This window comes from Apodemus sylvaticus, chromosome 2 (assembly GCF_947179515.1).
Source record: "Apodemus sylvaticus chromosome 2, mApoSyl1.1, whole genome shotgun sequence".
NCBI lineage: Eukaryota > Metazoa > Chordata > Mammalia > Rodentia > Muridae > Apodemus > Apodemus sylvaticus.
In genome coordinates this window covers 101,435,551-101,455,341 of record NC_067473.1, presented here as the reverse complement: position 1 = coordinate 101,455,341, position 19,791 = coordinate 101,435,551, and the positions used below count along the sequence as shown (strand labels likewise).

The window sequence follows — 19,791 nt, the reverse complement described above, 5'->3', positions numbered from 1 at the left end:
TCCTGTTCTTATACAGCCCAGGGCCACCTGCCAAGAGGCGTGCTGCCACACTGGGCAGCCACCAGTCAGCCCCAATCACTATAATCCCCCACAGACATGCCCACGGGCTGGTCTGATCTAGGCAATTCCTCAATCTATGCTTTCCCCCCAGATGACTCTTAAACTGTGTCAAGTTGACAAAGCCAACAAGGACAAGTCCTTGGCCGTAGTAGGGAACTAAGACAAATGGGTGAGACCATAGCAAGGCCACACACTACAATGGAAGTGTGGACACAGTCCTTGTGGGCACAAGGGCATTAGTGTATACCCAATTTACTCTTGTTGTTTACCCCTCTCCCAAAGAGTTTTCCTCGCTGTCTTTGGTATCACCCCAACCATCCCAAGTTAAAAGCAAATCCCTAGGGAGCCTTCAGAAGTTATCCTCTGGTGGATACCAGTGAGGAAAGGGCCTCAGACTGAGTGAGCCTGAAGTTTTAGAGGGGTGGAAGTTGAGGTTTCCGGTGAGAATAGAATGGACTCTCCTGGCCCATGAGAGGGCTTCCTGAGAAGCTGGCTGCCCCTGGCCTATGGCATAGAGAGGCTGGGAACTGTTCACACCTGAAAGCATGAATGAGTGGAAGGATAAAGGAAAGGCCTTGGTGAAGAAAGGATAGGCAGAGACGAATGTGTGTGTGGGAAGATGTGTATACATTCGACATGAGAAGAATACGAGATTTCAACCTTAGGAAAGGGGTCAAGAGGCAAATGCCAGCCACTCCAGGCAGGGACAAAAGACTGAGATGGGTACTAGCACCCACACCTCTGTGAGGTGAGAAATGCTGACCAGCGTCTTTCCTCCTGAAGCCTGCCCACAGTGCTAGTGCCTGGAGAGACTCTGCACACTAGGCTCTGTAAACACCCACAGTAAGAGCTCTGTAGAGACTCCCTGCTTCCTTCATTCTATATGAAGAGGGCCAGACCTGTGGCAGCCCTGTTTATACTAACCAATCTCTACATCACAACACTAAGCACTACTAAAGAAGTACTAAGTACTAGTGCCAAGTCATATCTAGATCACAGGAAAGTGAAAATTGGAACCGAGAAGGTCTACAGCATGGCAGTCAGCAGAGTGGACAACCGGCAGTGGCTGGAGTCCCTGGGCTTCAGTGGCCTTGGGGTGCCCTCTGAGGTGCTGAGGTGCTATCTGCTCCCCTTCAGAACTTTCTTTTCTTCACATTTGTGAGTTATTCTTAAGTCAGTCAAGTCTCTGTTGTTTGTTAAGATAGATTTAAGATCTCTAATAACCCATGGGCCACGAGCCAAAGCCTGCCACCTGGTTTTATGACTAAAGATTTATTAGAATCCCACCTACCCACTTATTTAGGTATTGTCTATGCTGCTTTTGTGCTATTGTGGCTCAGCTGAGGATCTATAATAGAGTGTACAGGTCGCAGAGCTCAACATACTTCCAATCTGACCCTTTATGCATGCGCGCGCGCGCGCGCACACACACACACACACACACACACACACAAGTGTGCTGTGGAAGCCTCCAGAATAATGGATCACATACAGAACCAGGCCCTAGCCCAGGGTCACAGGATCCTTCATGTTGATCCACTTAGATCTGTTGGCTTCGCAAACACAATTTTGGCCAACTAAGTTGTCTGCTTCCAGCCCATCCTAACATCCTAGTCACCAGCCCAGGGGTAGAAAGGGTTGCATGCTAAGATGCCTTTGAAGAACCATGAGCCCATTATGTATCTGAAGAGAAATGCCTCTACTTCCTCAATAACTTCTAAGGTGGCCTCGAATGACATGGGTACCTCCACGAGTTCTGGAGAGATGCCTAGCTTCTGTAAGAGCAGTGGACATAGGACAAAATCATTCAAATACATGCAATTAATTGTACAGTGTTTCTAGAAGAAAACACAGGTAACTTTTCATAGTGATAACCCTAAGTAGACAGTGGTCGATCTGGGGGAGGGGTTGCCAGGGATGGAATCTAGGGCATGATGCACACTGAGTGCGTTCTTCCACTGAGGCTGTACCCTCATCCTACAGACTTACTTTTTTTCTTTCCTCTCCTCTCTTCTACTTCTCCCCTCCTCCCTCCCTCCCTGTTTTTCTTTGTTGTTGTTGGAACTGAACCCCGGAGTCTCACATATGTTAAGCAAATGCTCTCTGTCAATGAACCACACCCTCAGTCCCTGTACTTAATTTTCAGTGTATAGTTTCCATTTTATTTTGCCATGTGAATAAACCACTTTATAATTTTAAAAGGATGCAATGACATCACCTCCACAAGGTGCGGAGCAAATTATCATCCTACATATTCTGTAACTACTCAGCTGCTGCGTCCATCAAGATGAACACACACACACACACACACACACACACACAGAGAGAGAGAGAGAGAGAGAGAGAGAGAGAGAGAGACTGTGAAGAGGGAACTGCCGGGTAAGGGTGGCAAACAGAAGGGGATGGGAACAGGGATGGGTGCAGAGTCCTGGAGAGCCCTTGATCCCTTCTCTGCAGAGCTGAGGCCCCCAGAAGGCCACAAGACCTTCACTTCCCACCCATAAACACCTAGATACCACCAACTAAGAAAGCCAAAGGAGGGGACAGGTGAGTCCTCCACTTGACAAGCAGGGAAGGTGGGGGTTCTACCCATCCTGTACAAACACTATAGACATACCAGGTGACAAATACATTCCCACTATAGACAGGGTTTTGCTCCTGACCTTCTCCTCCTGGTGTTTTGTCCCTGAATAGGACTCACAGCTATAATGAAAGGTTGCTTGAAGCTGACTTTAAGATGGGGAGATATTTGGGTTATTGGGGTGAATCTATCTAATTACATGTTATAGAGCTAACACAATCTTCTGTTGGATGTAGAAGACAGAATCTGGAGCCCGAGAAGGATCTAGATGCCACTGTGAACTTGAAGAGGGAGCTGTGCATGTTAAGAAAACAGAGCCCATAGTCATACAGTCACCGTGAATAAAATGCAGGCTACAACCTGAAAGATTGAGGGGCTGGAATCTTCCCAGAGCATTCAAACTGAGCCCCAGCTGCCCTACACAGTGACCCTAGACTTGTGAGGGTCTGAGCAGAGAACTCTGTTCATTCCACCCCAGCTTCTGTCTTGTAGAAATGGCAGAATAAGAATCAGGTGTTCCTTTGAGGGGCCAGAGATGTGATAACTTATCACGTTAGGAAAACCAAACTTATATGCCTTCCCAAATAGACATCAAATTGAGGGGGCTAGGTATGGCAGGAGCACCTTTAATCCCAGCACTTGGGAGGCAGGGCAGGTGGATCTCTGTGAGTTCAAGGCTATCATGGTCTACAGAGTGAGTTCCAGGACAGCCAGGGCTACATTGTGAGAGACCTTGTCTCAAAAAAGCTGAAAAAATTATATTGACTCAAAAAATATATAGTGGCTGAATTCTTACAAGGTAGGAAACTAAAACTGTAGCATGGTCAGTGGTTAGCTCAGCAACTAGACAGGAGCAGAGCCTCCATTAGCCAGATTTCCACCCAGCAAAAGTAGCAAGGTTACCATGTCGAGACACCAGGAGGCGCTCCTGAGACTAATGCTATAGTTCCCTGGTAATCATGAGGAGCAAGGACAGCAGGACAGAACACAGCACTAGACAGAGGGAGCCTTGAGGACCCATGACTGGATGACAATTAGGAGACACTGTGTAATGGACTTCCCACTCCGCTGCCTCAGGACCCAGCACCATCATCTCCACAGATGACGAAGAGGCTGCTGTGCAAGCTGCACACAATGATCAGATTCCTTGTGACAGCTTCTGTGTTCTGAGGAAGATAAGGGACGGCACAGCAGGGTCTGCCTCTCCTTACAGGGGCCCAGTCCATCCTGTGTCACAGTAGGAAACGAGACAACAGGGAGCAAGCACAGTGAGCCACCAGTCCAGACTCCAGCTATGGCTGAGGCGTGGCTCCCTCAGAAGAAAGACTGCATAGCTATGTTCTAAAATAATTAAGGCCAACGACCCAAAATGCAATGCAAAGATATAGCCAGGTCTGATTTTGGACCTATGAGGATGTGGGAGTGGGGTATATAAGTTCAAACTGACCCTTTTAGAGTAAATGAAATTATCTGTCAACTCCCTTAAATGAACAGGACACTATATATAATTATTAACCATCTTTGTGAGAGAGCTCTATATCAATAGTGTTTTTAATTGCACCATTGCTAAAAGTCGATATACTAACTTCTTTTTGGGGTAGAGAATTAAGACAAAGTTTCATGTAGCCTAGGCCAGTCTTGTACTTACAAAGTGGCCAAATGGCTCAGTTGTTAAGAGGTCACACTGCTCTTTCAGGGGACCTGAATGTGGTTCCCAGCACCCTGGCTAGGCCACTGTCGGCCACCTGGGGATCTGACGTTCACTTCTAGCCTCCACAGTGACCCACGCTCATATGTCCACCCACTCCCCAGAGACCTACACACAATGAAAAATAAAATAGATCTTTAAACCTTCTTAAAAAGGACACTAATTAAATAAGTTATACTTCATCTAGACCATGGAATACTGTGACCATTGAAAAACAAGTAGATGCACTTATGCTCATATGAAAGTATTTCTAAAATGAATTCAATAAGCAAATAGAACTGTTATGTCAAATATTAATATTAAAAAGTAGAAAATGAAAAATATAAGCACCACACACCTGTAATTTCAGAGAGTTTGGGTGGTAAAGACCAGTCTAGGCTACGTGGGAGCTGGCTCAGTGAGTAAAAGTGCTTGCTGCACGAGGCTGGCCCCCCGAGTTGATCCCCAGAGCACCTGAGATTGGAAGGAGTGACCCCACAAAACTGGGGTCTTGTCTTGCAGTGCTGGGCTGAGCCCAGGACCTCATGCACACAGCGCTGGTCCTCTACTGAGCCACAGGCTCCGCCCCTTTCATTGCAGACTCCTATATATGGTTTTTCCTTCTTTGACATGTGTATATGTTACCAACTCCACTCGTGGAGGAACTCCGCTTGTGTAGTCCATGCTATTTCCCGAGTGCTTTATACAACACGGGCTCTTAGGGATTTCATCAAAGTCTTTAATAATATGGAGCAATTTATGAAAAACACTCCAATTAACATCCCAACATTGGTCCTGCTCCTGTGAAACAAGGAAAGGTTAAGGTCCTTCCCCACCCCTCCAACCACCAGGCAAATATGCCAGTCCCTGGAGCACTTACCAGCAAAGGAAGATGTCTGTGAATGTCTCTGCTGTGGTGAAGAGGGCAAATATAATCCAGTACATCATCCATTTGACCTGTTGAAAGGAAGGCAGAGTTGGTAGCCAGGGTCATGGCTGCCCAGTGCCAAGGCAGTGGGCACTGAGGTGGCCCCAGGCAGTGCCACCTGCACCTGTCACGCTTCCCTAACTCAGGGGCAGTTGTGCTCCACCACGCCTTGACCCTGAGAGCAAATGGCCGGTCTACAATCAGAGCAAGATTCCAAGCACAACCCTTGGAGGAATCATAGATTTAATCCAGGTTTGCTATGCCTGTGGCTCAACTCCCAAAGAGCTGGGGAAGGAGCTTAAGCCAGACAGACTGGCTACAAGTTCAGGAGGGGAAAACCTCCGAGAAGAAGGGAAGCCAAGAAGAGGAAACCTCCTAAAATGGACACTATAAGCTGCCTTCAAGGTCTTGGCCAGAATCTCAGTGCTCAAGATTCTGAAGCAGAAGGGTCATGAGGTTGAGGTCAGCCTGGACAACAGAGCAAGAATCTTTCACAAAATAACAAAGCTCTTGGCTGGACCTTGAACTGCAAAGAACCAAAGTAAGATTTTCAAACACGGACTTCAATATGTATATAAATGAAACTTTACAAAAAGATTAAGTATTAGGAATACTTGGAAATGACTGGATGTCCTATGGATGCCCTAGTTCCAAATTATCCTGGTTCTTCAGGTATCCTTCTTGGGTCAGAAAACCTCTCAGTGAAAGTGTTGTTTCTATAAGAATGTGAATAATATTTCCCCTGGGAGGCGCACCTGAACTTCCACTTATTCCTTCCCAAAGACTGCATTTAATATTAGTGAACATATTAATTATACTTAATTAATAGTACTTAATTACACTAATTAATTAGTGAAATATTAATTCCAACAGTTTCAGTCTTGAGAAAGGATCTCACTCAATATTAGTGGCTCCCCAAGGATGGGGGCCACTACAAAGCCAATAGGAATTAAGAGTTATTAAGGATGCAGGGATAGGAGGACCAGCAACTGTAATCACATGCATCCATAGAAAGGAATTCTTCCCAGTGGTGTCAGAGGAAATCGCGCCTGTGGAAGATTGCTCAGAGATGCAAAACCACTGGCTCCAGAGAATGAGGAAGGGATGAGCTGGCGAGCAGCTGCCATCAGGGGCCACAAACCAGGCAAAGAGACTCTCCTCGAGACTGCAAGGAGAAATAGCCCTGCCTGTGACTCTAGCATTGAACTCTAATAATGGATGTTGTTTTATGCTGGGAAGTTCATGGTAACTTGTTACAGTGACAATAATCTAATCTGATATTTTGTATGAAATTTAAGATAATAATGAAAGAATATAAAAATGAGAGTGTAGCCAAAGGGAATCATTCAGCATTATAAATATTAGTAAACACAAAGGAGTTATTGTTACAGTCTTCAAATTTTGCATCATCCTGGGCTAAAGAGATATCTCAGCCATTGACAACATTGGCTATTCTTCCAGAGGACCTGGGTTCAATTCCCAGCAACTACGTGGTGACTTACAACCTTCTGTAACTCCAGTCCCAGGGGATTTGATGTCCTTTTCTGGCCACTGAGGGCACTACAAACACATGGCGCACTTGTGGACATGCAGGCAAAACATCCATACCCAAAATAAAATAAAATAAAATAAAATAAAATAAAATAAAATAAAATAAAATAAAATAAAATAAAATAAAATAGCATTATTGGGGAGCCGGGTGGCTCCACAGCCTTCTGTGCACAGACCCTGCCAGAAGAGAATTGGTCTCCCAGGAGTACGGACACAGGTTTACAAGACCACAGGAAGGACAAGCTTCAGCCTGATACAGCAAGACCAACCAGCACCAGAGATAACCAGATGGTGAAAGGCAAGCACAAGAACCCGACCAACAAAAACCAAGGCTACTTGGCAAGATCAGAACCCAGTTCTCCCACCACAGCAAGCCCCAGATACCCCAACACACCGGAAAAGCAAGAATTGGATTTTAAATCGTATCTCATGATGCTGATAGAAGGCTTCAAGAAGGACTTAGATAATTCCCTTAAAGAAATACAGGAGAACATGGGTCAACAGGTAAAGGCTCTGAAAGAGGAAACATAAAAATCCCTTAAAGAATTACAGGAAAACACAAACATCAAGGAACTGATGAAGGAAGTGAACAAAACCATCCAGGTTCTAAAAGTGGAAGTAAAAACAATAAAGAAATCACAAAGTGAGACATATCTGGAGATAGAAAACCTTGGAAAGAATTCAGGGGTCATAGATGCTATCAACAACAGAATACAAGAGATAGAAGAAAGAATCTCAGGTGCTGAAAATACCATAGAAAACATTGACTCAACAGTTATAGAAAATGCAAAATGTATAAAGCTTATAACCCCAAACATCCAGGAACTCCAGGACACAATGAGAAGACCAAACCTAATGATTATAGGTATAGAAGAGAGCAAATATTTCCAATTTAAAGGGCCAGTAAATATCTTCAACAAAATTATAGAAGAAAACTTCCCTAACCTAAAGAAAGAGATGCCCATGAACATATAAGAAGTTTATAGAACTCCAAACAGACTGGACCAGGCCAAAAAGTCCTCCCATCACATAATAATCAAAACACCAAATGCACTAAACAAAGAAAGAATATTAAAAGCAGTAAGGGAAAAAGGGCTTATAAAGGTTTTATATATCTTGACTAAAGAGTTATACATTAATTGGTTATTATTTAAAAGGTATAGTGCCATTAAGAAAAGGTTAGTTTAAAACTGGTGATTCAGTGTTGGGGCCGTCTTAACTAGCTACACATGACCTAACGCAACTCATGCTTTGTTCTTGTTTATAATTGGTCTTAAAGGTATATTTTGCATGTCTTGACTACATAGAGTATTGGCTTATAAGTCATTGGACATGATTTAAAAGGTATATGTTATTAACAAAAAGTTAGGTTAAAGCTGGTAGTTTAGGGTAGTCACCATTTTTAAACAACACATGGCATGATGCAACCCAGGAAATACAGGCCTTTAAGATGCTCCTAAATTGGCATGGTGTTTTGTGTGAATCTTAACCTAGAAATTAGACTTAGGAAGATTAAGATTTAAAATAATGTCTCTTTAATAAGTTACACTGGCAGACAGACCTTGTGCTGTAAAATAATGCGTTTACCATTGATTTTAAGAAAATAGATTGTTTAAAATTGGGATTTGCTTCCAAAATTGTAGTTGTGCTCTAATGCAAGAAAAAACTGAGTTACAATTAAAATCGCCAGTGGGTCATTGGCTGCAGTTTTCAGTTTGCAGGCTCTCAATTCTTAACATATTTTGTAATTAAGATAATTTTAAGAGTGATACAGCTGTGGCCATTATAGGCCTATTGCCACTTTTCCACAAGTTTACAGGCTACAATGGTAGGAGCAAAATTAACCCTCCAAGATTAAAAGGGAGATCTCAGTGGAAATTTATTTGATATCAAGCAGGTTCCTTTGACCATGGAATTACAGGTTTCTTTTGTTTAATCCTCAAAATGTCCTTGCAGGACTGGTAGGTTTGGGTCTGGTCTTAGATAAAAGGCTCAGATTAGAAGATATTTACATTTTGGGGCAGACAAAAAATTTTTACATTTGAGTTAATGCAAAGCTTAGAGCTGCCTCAGGGGAAGCTAGTGAGGAAGCTTTGAGAAATTGTTTCTGCCTTACAGGCCCCACCTAGGGAGTGCTTGGCTTAAAAAAAATTCTTATCCAGGTGTGGGTTAAAATGCAGTTCAAATCTATGAAAGGTCAACAGAGGCTATAAAGGCATTTGGCCTGTCTACTCTCTACAAAATTATTGTAGATTTAAAGGGTTGGCTTTTTGCTTTACATTCTGATAATTATAAAAGCATTTGCTTCTAACTTTAAAGAAACAATAAAGCAATTTCATTAGAAGGTTTTTTCCTCAAGGAATGGCTAGTAACCTTACCTTAAGTGGGAAAAAATGTTTTGTCGTTGTTTCAATACAAGAAGTTAGGATCTTAAATTTTTCAGTGTATAATGCTTGTGGAATGTTTGTTACAGGCCTTTGCTCCTAACTATGGACTTTTAAATTTTTTAGGTAAATGATTTTCAAAGGTTGTTAGGATATATTAATTGGCTTTATCTTATATTTACCTCATTTTAAGCTTGCCACGGGAGGTCTTAAACCTCTGTTTTCAAGGTAGAAAATGTTTGTTTGTTCTTTGTTTCAAGCAGGAATCAAATTATTAATGGTTGATCTATTACATGGCAAGCCTTTTTAGGCAAAATTAATAATTGTTATCCAAAAGATAATTTGTAACTATCAGACCACATGTTTATTCCTTTAAGTTTCTCTCTGCTTCAATACAAATACTATAGCAGCTATTTTTGAGATGTTAAAAACTAAGCTTTTAATAATAGTACATATATATATATATATATATATATATATATATATATATATATATCATGGTTTACCATTGCTTAAAATTGTTCCATTTTTAATACTGCTAATTCTTAATTTTTATACTGGTTTATGCAAATGTAATTCAAAATTCGAAGGATATGTTCTCTAAATTACTGTCCTTTAGATATTAGATAGATAACCCAAAGGCTAGAGAGACAGCTACAATATGCTCATATAATCAATCTTTAAAAAGGTGCCTGGACAAGACCTCTTAATTTGTATCCCAGACAGGCTATATAGAAGCAATTGGATGTACAAGCATATTATTTATATCAGCAAAAGGGTAATGGCTTAAAAAATAATTTTGTATTTTTGTGCACATCAAATTATAAAGATTTATTCTTGATGTCCTCAATTTCTACCTCTACCACATAATGGTGTTAATCCTAGAGGGCTTAATTATTACAGATAAATGATACTCATATTTCTAATATAAAAGATTAAAAATATGTGCATGTGACTAATGATTCATTTTTAGGTTTTCTAGTCGCAACTGCTCTAACAGAAAAAGCAACTAAAAATGCTACGTTTATTTTCTATAATTACATAGTTATTGCCTATGTTATGGTATATACTTTGTGTTCCACCTTAAATTAATAAAACAATATCTTCTTGGAAGAGAGAAGAGAGGGGAAATTGTGTTCCTGTGCATATCATTTAAATTATGCTTGCATATTTTTAAGAAAATTTTAAAATTTGTATGCCAAAGAACTCCTTGCTGAGTGTATATAACATCCTGTAATTAGGCATATTGATGTCTAGGTGAAATGAAGGAATTCACTTATTGACATATGCCATGATCCTGATTTAATATTGGGGAAGAAGGCATGTCCCCTATGTTTTTTCCACAGAATGCTGCAGAAGCATGCTAGCTGCCAGAGTGATTGGTGTGTCATGCCGAAGATATGCTGACTATGTGCTTGCTAATGCCCAGACAATGGTAACATAAGAGCTATATTGGGTATATGTTCTTGACTTACTTTAACTGTCAAATGTCCCAGGTTAGATAAATTGCCTAGCATCAAGCTTTTAGACTTTGTGGGACAGAACATGGAGATTGTTAGGCTAACTTAGGAAAAATTAATCTAAAGAGGAGTTATGACTCTTCTCCTTATTGTGATCAGCTGACTCAACCATAGATTGATCTAGAAATAAATCCAATATTGGAAGTTCCAATTTTGAAGATGGCTAACAATCTTCAGCCAGCTGTGTTAATTTAAAATATAGTCTCCACTTTTCCTGAGAAGTAACAGCTTATCTCTTGATACACAAGGCTACCTCCCCAACCCCAGAGGCCAAGCTTTGTGTCTTTTGAGTTGTTAATTTGCAACTGAGTTGGATACTTCAGGGGCAAGTTAATCCTGTTCCACCTTTAACTCTTGACCTTGTTTGTTAAGCAGACTGGCTGTCTCCACCCAGGCTCACCTGGATGGAAGGATTGCATGTCTGTTAAAGACACTTGCAGATCCCCTGGCTTCAAAACTTACACAAGTGGATCTCCAAAACGGGAGCCACATAGAACTCAGATCTATGTGTGTTTGTTTATGAACAAACATGGGTACCAGTGAGACATGCGAGGCAAGGCACCGCATGGGGAGGTGAATTTCTGCTTCTGAGTCCCCGGGAAGTACACCTAATTGCATAGGGGTTAACATCTAGAGGCTGTCCTTAAAATAATAAGGGAGCCTATTACCCCTCCTCTGAAAAAGACTTAATACTATACAATATATTGTATAGTATTAATTATATTGTATACAAAATATATTGTATACAAAAAAAGACTTAATATTATACAATATTTAAGAGGAATTATGGTCAATTCTTCCCCTCCTGGTTAAGGCCCACCTTCTTATGAAGGATATTTATCCACTTGTTTTCTACCTCCTCATTTTCAAATTAATAAAAAAGGAAGGAAATGTACAGAGCCATATTGGGGCAGTCATGCACTTGGTTGGAGTCTGACATTGGTCAAGGACAATCCCTGGCTTTGGGCAGGAATCTGCCTTTAGGACATAATAGGGAAGTAGGTTAAAGCAGGAATTTTTATCCTAGGGTGGAGAAGCTCAGTGAAGGTTAAGTTCATTGTTCCTCCAGGTGTAGGAATTCCTGAATTAAGCAGGTGACCCACTCAGCTGCCGGAGCAGTCAAGATAAGGACCTCCAAGAGAAGCTAGAACTCAGCCCGGAGTCTGGGGGGAAGGGTTTGCTCAAACTGTTAAAAAGTCTGACCACCATTAAAGTTTCCGGTCTTGATCAGTGAAATATTGTCTTGGCCCTCCTTCTTTTCGCCCCTTCCCCATCCACCCCTCAGCTTCTGTTCCAGCAACCCAGTTCGTAATAGCTGCAGGCAGCTATGGAATACAATACCCAGCAAAACTCTCAATCACCATAGATGGAGAAACCAAGATATTCCATGATAAAACCAAATTTATACAATATCTTTCCACAAATTCAGCCCTATAAAGGTTAATAGATGGAAAATGCCAATATAAGGAGGGACACTACACCCTAGAAAAAGCAAGAAAGTAATCCTCTTCCACACAAACATAAAAATAACATCAAAAATAACAGGAAGCAACGATCACTATTTCTTAATATTTCTTAACATCAATGGACTCAATTCCCCAATAAAAAGACAAAGACTAACAGAAATATTTTTCAAGTAAGTCTTCAATTTTATCAGAAAATGTTTGTAATTCTTCTTTCAATTAATTTAGTAATTTTTTATGTCAACCATTTTATCTGTATTATTTTTCATGATAATCTTCAATTTTAACATGCTTTTCTACATATTTCTTCTATTTTATCATTATGTTTTCCATGTAAATCTCTGATTTTATCACAAAATGTTTTTAATTCCACCTTCAATTAATTGAGAAAGGGTTTTTTGTTGCTTTTTTTTTTTTAGATTTATTTATTGTTATATCTAAGTATACTGTAGCTGTCTTCAGATATACCAGAAGAGTTTCATTACTGATGGTTGTGAGCCACCATGTGGTTGCTGGGATTTTTGAACTCAGGACCTTTGGAAGAGCAGTTAGTGCTCTTAACCACTGAGCCATCTCTCCAGCCCCCTAGAAAAGTTTTTTATGCCTACCATTTTATCTGTATAATTTTCCATGTCAATCTTCAATTTTAACGTGATTTTCTATATATTTCTTTAATTTCATCAGAAATATTTTCCATGTAAATCTTCAACTTTATCAGAAAATGTTTATAATTCCACTTTTAATCAACTTAGTAATACTTTTATGCCTATCATTATTATATCTACATAAAATTTTCCATAATAATCTTCAATTTTAACTTGTTTTTCTACATTTTCTACAATTTTATCAAATATTTTCCATGTAAATCTTCAATTCTATCTTAAAATGTTTCTACTTGCCTTTTCAATTAATTTAGCAATGTTTTTTATGTCTACAACTTTACTCTTCAATTTTCCATGAAAATTGTCAATTTTAATGTGTTTTTCTATATATCTCTTCTATTTTATCAGAGATAATTTCCATGTAAACCTTCAATTCTATCATAAAATGTTTCTACTTCTTTTTTCAATTAATTTAGCAATGTTTTTATGTCTACCACTTTACTCTTCAATTTTCCATGAAAATTGTCAATTTTAACATGTTTTCTATATAACTCTTCTATTTTATCAGAAATATTTTTCATGTAAATCTTCAGTTTTATCATAAAATGTTTTTACTTCCTTTTTCAATATCAGAACATGCTTTTCAAAAAATAAAATAGCATTATTCAATAACCTATGTTTTGTACATATTTTATAAATTATATGTAATAAATATAATCTCAGGTATAGCCAATTTAAAAACAATAAATACATAATTTTAAAAGCTAGTTCAAGAGACCATTAACTCTTCTCAGGGAAACCGATCTGAAGCAGATCTCAGGGAGCGGCTGTAGAGAAAGACAGGCGATCTGGGCTGGTAGATGACAATGGTCCTAAGGATGAAAGGGCACAGTCACCAACTGGGCTGGGGACGAATGGAGCTGGAGAATGAAGGAGAGGCTGTGGGAAGTCGCAGGTTGTCCCAGTACAGAGGGGCTATGAGGTGCCACAGCTCAGAATCATATGGAAGAGACTCTTCATCAAGAGATTCGAGGCCCGGCAGTGGTGGCGCACACCTTTAATCCCAGCACTTGGGAGGCAGAGGCAGGCGGATTTCTGAGTTTGAGGCCAGCCTGGTCTACAGAGTGAGATCCAGGACAGCCAGGGCTACACAGAGAAACTCTGTCTCGAAAAAACAAAAACAAACAAACAAACACAAAAAGATCGAAAGAGATCGAAATAGAATAGACTTCAGGAGTGCAATGAGGGTGGGTGGGGTTGGGAACAGGAAGGGTCAGGTGTTGGGGTCAGAAAATATTGAGAGAGAAAAATGACTGGAATTGGGAGGCATTTCAGTGGCAAGGTGGAAACAGTGCAATGGAGACTCCATGTCATGGACTCTCCGAGAGTAAGCCTTGCAAAGACTCCTAATGATGAAGGTCGGGGCCATCTTCTGTAACCAGGCCAGGCCTTAAGTGGAGGGATTGAGACACCAACCCAGCCACAAGACCTTCGCCCTATCGCTTGTCCTGCCTGCAGAGTGTTCTGGGACCAGAGCCTAACAAAACCAACATCAAAGCGACCAGAGAGAGGTCATCCAGCAAGTGGTGGGAGCAGAGGCAGAGTCCCACAGCCAACCGGGGAGCCCTGCGGAGGAGCAGGAGGAAGGATGGGAGGAGCCAGATGGTCAGGGCCACACACAGCCCATAGAATCAACTGCCAGGCAGGGGCTCATGGGAACGTAAGAGAGCAGGGGACCTGTATGGGTTTGACCTAGTACTCTGCTTATATGTTAGGATGAACAGCTTTGTGGGAATCCTAACAATGGGGGCGGGGCTGTGAAACTTTCTTCCTCCTGCTGGGCTGCCTTGTCCAGCCATGATGATGCTACACACCGGTCTCACTGTAGCTGGGTCTCACTGTAGCTTGTTATCCAGGGTTTGGTTGAAGGCCCTGGGGGGCCTGGTCTTTTCTGAGGGGAGGTGGAAGGGGGTGGATCACAGAAGAGGGAAAATTGGGGGGGAGGAGAAACTTCAGGCAGGGTGTAATAAATGAGAGAAGAATAAAAAAGAAAGAAAAAGAAAAGTAATTCCTTAGATCAAATTGGCCCGTGGCCAGCCTATGAGAGACTGTCTTGATTGTTAATTGATATAGGAGGGCCCAGCCCACTGTGGGCAGCACCAGTCCCTGGGCAGGAGGTACTGGACTGTGTAAGGAAGTTAGCTGCTCCTGAGCCCAAGTGTTCTCCGTGGCTCTGCTATACTTCCACTGCTGGATGACTGGCAAGCAGCCTTTAAGATCCTGCTTGAGTTCCTGCCCGTGCTTCTCTCAGTGATAGACAGGCATCTAGAAGTATAGGCCAAATTCTTTCCTCCCCAAAGTTGCCTTTGGTCAAAGTGTTTTCTTATTTAGTTTTAAGATTTCTTTTTACTTTGTTAATTCCTTTCTCTGTCTCTGTCTCTTGCTCATTCTCTCATTCTTCATGTATGTGTGTGTGTGTGTGTGTGTGTGTGTGTGTAACAATGTGTGTTTAGGTGATTTCAGAGAGCAGAAAAAGTCATCAGATGACCTAGAACTGGAGTAATAGGTGTTGTGAGCCACTCGACCCAGTTGCTGGGAACTGGACCCAGGTCCTCTGGAAAAACAGCAAGTGCTCTGACCACTGAACCATCTCTCCAGCCCCTCGTCAGAGCATCTCATCACAGAAATAAAATCAAACAGACCACAAGAAGGAGACATGTAGACGGTGTGAGTGCTGGGACATTGAACATATGTGACAGTGTGTGTGTGTGTGTGTGTGTGAGAGAGAGAGAGAGAGAGAGAGAGAGAGAGAGAGAGGAGAGGGGAGGGGGAAAGAGGAACAAAGGGAAAGGGGGAGAGGGGGAGGGGGAGAGAGGAAAGGGGGAGGGAGAGGAAAGAGCAAGTCTCCCCTGGTACTACTCAGCTCCCAGGAACCTTCTAATCGTAGCCCAGCCAACACAAACAGCTGTTCTCCTCGTCAGTCAGGGCTCGCTCTAAATGAATGAGTTGCCATCCTGGCCATACACCAGGCTCCTGAGAGTTTAGTCAGCACAGAACAGTTTACCAGGGTTTGATCTCTCCCAGCTGGCTGAGAGCAGGCTCTGAATTACAGGCCTTGAATTACAGAGACCCCAGGAAGGCCCCCCTCCCAGGCACAGCTGCTAGTGCCACAGGTGGGGAGGGCCAGGAGGAGGGGGCTGGGAGAAGAAGCTGCCTATTGCTCTAGCCTGGGCTGTGTCAGTTGAGAACCAGGAGCCTCTGTGTTTGCAACTTTTTGGCTATTTATAGCATGCGCACAGAGCTGTCCTCACACATACCAGGGCTGGGCCTCAGAAGTTGCCCGCTTTGGGTCCCCTGTTAGAGGCAGCTGAAGCAAGCAGTTCTGGGAAACTGGGAGAAGGGGGGCTGGGCTGTGGTTGCAGTTGAGCTGGAGGTGTTCATCATAAAGACTTTTTGGGAAACCCGTGAAAATAATGACTTTTGAGCCAGCTCTGAATTAATTAAATCCTACTTGTAAAAGATTTTACCTTTACACCTCCATGGGCTCAGCTCTGTGCAGAGTACTGCAGAGAGATGATTACAAACACGTCCATCCTCACAGAGCTTACACACCAGCCCGGCTTAAGCTGGTGTTGGAAGACTGACTGGAAGGGGGTCAGAACCGGTGAGCCAGGACATGACCCAGGTCAGCAGGCCTCTCAAACCCGTGTCCCTTCTCTCAGTGGCAGAAGGTGGTCTGTGGTCTGCATTTCCTCAGGGGAGGAGATGAAGTCACCTGTGGCACTCGGCCCCTAGGCCCAGGATCAGTTTCCCCTCATACTTCTTAGCTTTCCTTACTTTAATACTTAGGGTCCAGACAGGGGACAGCTTTGGATGGGGACGGGACTCCTGAGAAGTCACCTGAGGAGGGTGATGGGTTCCCTCCTGCCACAGACCTAGACTAAGGGGTGTGTCCCTCCACCATTCACACTCAGCCACCACCCCAGTGAGAGAGAGGCTTCACTTACATATTCCTTAATGTCCTTGGACTTCACAGCCTTGTATGAATAATATGCAGGATAAAGGGTGCCAAATATGAGCCTGCAGAGACGAGACAGAGGAGAGAAAGAGACGTGATTTTCACCCATCCTGCTTGATGGAAGTCCTACATCATCACTTCCAGGAACCATTCGAGTCGGGGAAATGAATCCCCTGAAGGTTTCCTCTTCACTGCTACATCATTCCTAGAAACACCTCCTCCTGAGACAGTCACCCACACACTTCCTTCTATCTTGGTTTGGGCAACATGGAAGGCCGACTAGGAGTTATGGAGGTCAAGATGGGAGGTGACAGCCCAGCTGAACAGTCAAGGCTGTGGAAGGATAGCTTCCTCTCGTACAATCACTGGATTTGCCCTCAGCATCCGGCAGCCAGCATAAGCTCTGATATTCACAGATCTAATCAGGTCCCCCGTCCTCCAGTCAGCACACCGCCACGCTGACTTCACTTCTCCATGCTCCTAAGATGCAAGTGAATATTACGCCAGGGTCGGAGTCGTTAGCTCTCAGGCCTGCATCTGAGGTCCATCTGCAGGGGAAGTGCTACCTGCCCCTGTTCTTCACACCTTACCTGTGTCAATGCTGCTTTCTTCTGGAATCTTCCCTGTCTTTTTCGTTTTTAGATTAATACCTATTCATTCATCAGATCACAACTACTACGTCAGTTCCTGGACACCCCTCTGACTCCACAGACTAGCTCAACCCTTCCCAACAAACTTTCTCAGCATCATGTCCATATTATCAGTGTGTTCTTTTATGTGGTACTTGGATAGCCATCTCACCAGTGAACTATAACTGCCCTGAGGGCTGAGCACAGGCCTCATTATTTGGTCTAGGTGGACCACAACCTGAAGATCTCCTTGGCTCGGCCTCCTGAGCACTGGGGTTGCAGGCATGTGACTCTAGGCCTGAGAACGGTGTTTTAAAAATGTATTCACTTGCATTCAATGGGCACCATGACACACAATTGGAAGTCAGAGGACAACTCATGGGGGTCAGTATTTTTCTTCCACAATGTGAGTCCCAGGGATTGAACTCAGGGCATCAGGCTTGGCAGCAAGCACCTTCACACACTGAGCCATTTCGCCAGCCCAATATATAGTTATGTTTTTGAGACAGGGTCTTGCTTTGTAGTTCTGATTGGCTTATGTAGACTAGGATGGCCTCAAACTCACAGAGTTCTGGCTGCTAATGCCTCCTGAGTTCTGGGATTCAAGGTGGCACCAACACACACAGCCTGATAGGTATTTTTAAATGAACAAACAGAATGTCAGACCTAGAGGGGCTTCAAACTTTTGCTCAAATGACAAAGCCACTTGCAAGTGCAAACTGACTGCGTACAAGAGCTACACAGTCTCAGATTTTAAAGGATCTGGCAACCTCAGACAGAATTTGGTGATCCATTCCTGTTATTAAAGATACCATGCTGAGAATATCCAAAGTTAATACCCATTAGGCATTTAAAGTCACACAGAGAAGAGATGCAATTAACCAAGCAGGGGACAGCTTTACCAGGAGCACAGTGGCTGGGGACACCAATGTCTATGGAAAATAACAGAACCAGCTCATATCTGACATAGTAGAAAGGTGTGTGTGTGTGTGTGTGTGTGTGTGTGTGTGTGTGTGTACAAATGCCTGCTTCAAGTACTTTACAAGCCGTATATATCTTAGACGTCTCTGGCCAAAGAAACCCCTCATGTACATAGGGCCCCAGTGCTCAGAGAGGCTGGCCACTCGCTTGCCCAAGGTCTCATAATCATTAAGGAAGGGTTGTAAAGCAGGGGCTGGATCCAGAGTCTGGCCTCTTCCAAGCCTGATTTCCTGTCACCATTGGCTGAGTGAGAGGCATAAGTCAGATAAGCAAGAAAAGGGGATGAAAGTGGGCTGGAAGGAGAGGAGGAGTAAGGATGGCAAAGGGAGTGAGGGAATTTAAGAGGAAGACAATGCTGGGTGTGGTGCTGATGCTGGGTATGGTGCTGATGCTGGGTATGGTGCTGATGCTGGGTATGGTGCTGATGCTGGGCATGGTGCTGATGCTGGGCATGGTGCTGATGCTGGGTATGGTGCTGATGCTGGGTATGGTGCTGATGCTGGGCATGGTGCTGATGCTGGGTATGGTGCTGATGCTGGGCATGGTGCTGATACTGGGCATGGTGCTGATACTGGGCATGGTGCTGATGCTGGGTATGGTGCTGATGCTGGGTATGGTGCTGATGCTGGGTATGGTGCTGATGCTGGGCATGGTGCTGATGCTGGGTATGGTGCTGGTGCTGGGCATGGTGCTGATGCTGGGCCTGGTGTTGATGCTGGGCATGGTGCTGATGCTGGGTATGGTGCTGGTGCTGGGCATGGTGCTGATACTGGGCACTGTGCTGGTGCTGGGCATGGTGCTGGTGCTGGGCATGGTGATGATGCTGGGCATGGGGCTGATGCTGGGTATGGTGCTGATGCTGGGCACTGTGCTGATGCTGGGCATAGTACTGATGCTGGGTATGGTGCTGATGCTGGGCATGGGGCTGATGCTGGGTATGGTGCTGATGCTGGGTATGGTGCTGATGCTGGGCATGGTGCTGATGCTGGGCATGGTGCTGATGCTGGGCATGGGGCTGATGCTGGGTATGGTGCTGATGCTGGGTATGGTGCTGATGCTGGGTATGGTGCTGATGCTAGGCATGGTGCTGATACTGGGTATGGTGCTGATACTGGCAATAGTACTGATGCTGGGCATGGTGATGATGCTGGGTATGGTGCTGATGCTGGGCATGGTGCTGATGCTGGGCATGGTGCTGATGCTGGGCATGGTGCTGATGCTAGGCATGGTGCTGATACTGGGTATGGTGCTGATACTGGCAATAGTACTGATGGTGGGCATGGTGATGATGCTGGGTATGGTGCTGATGCTGGGCATGGGGCTGATGCTGGGCATGGTGCTGATTCTGGGCATGGTGCTGATGCTGGGTATGGTGCTGATACTGGGT

General features: G+C 43.5%; 1 protein-coding gene across 2 annotated transcripts in view; it reads right to left on the bottom strand.

The window, feature by feature from the left end:
- Positions 1-19,791, bottom strand: part of Reep1 (receptor accessory protein 1) — a 115,789-nt gene that overhangs the window by 41,226 nt on the left and 54,772 nt on the right. For both annotated transcript variants that reach the window (XM_052173915.1, XM_052173916.1), the window contains exons 2-3: positions 16,784-16,856; positions 5,209-5,285 (exon numbers count right to left, since the gene is read on the bottom strand). In XM_052173915.1, the coding sequence (XP_052029875.1) occupies positions 5,209-5,285; positions 16,784-16,856 (150 nt within the window). The remainder of the gene's footprint in view (positions 1-5,208; positions 5,286-16,783; positions 16,857-19,791) is intronic.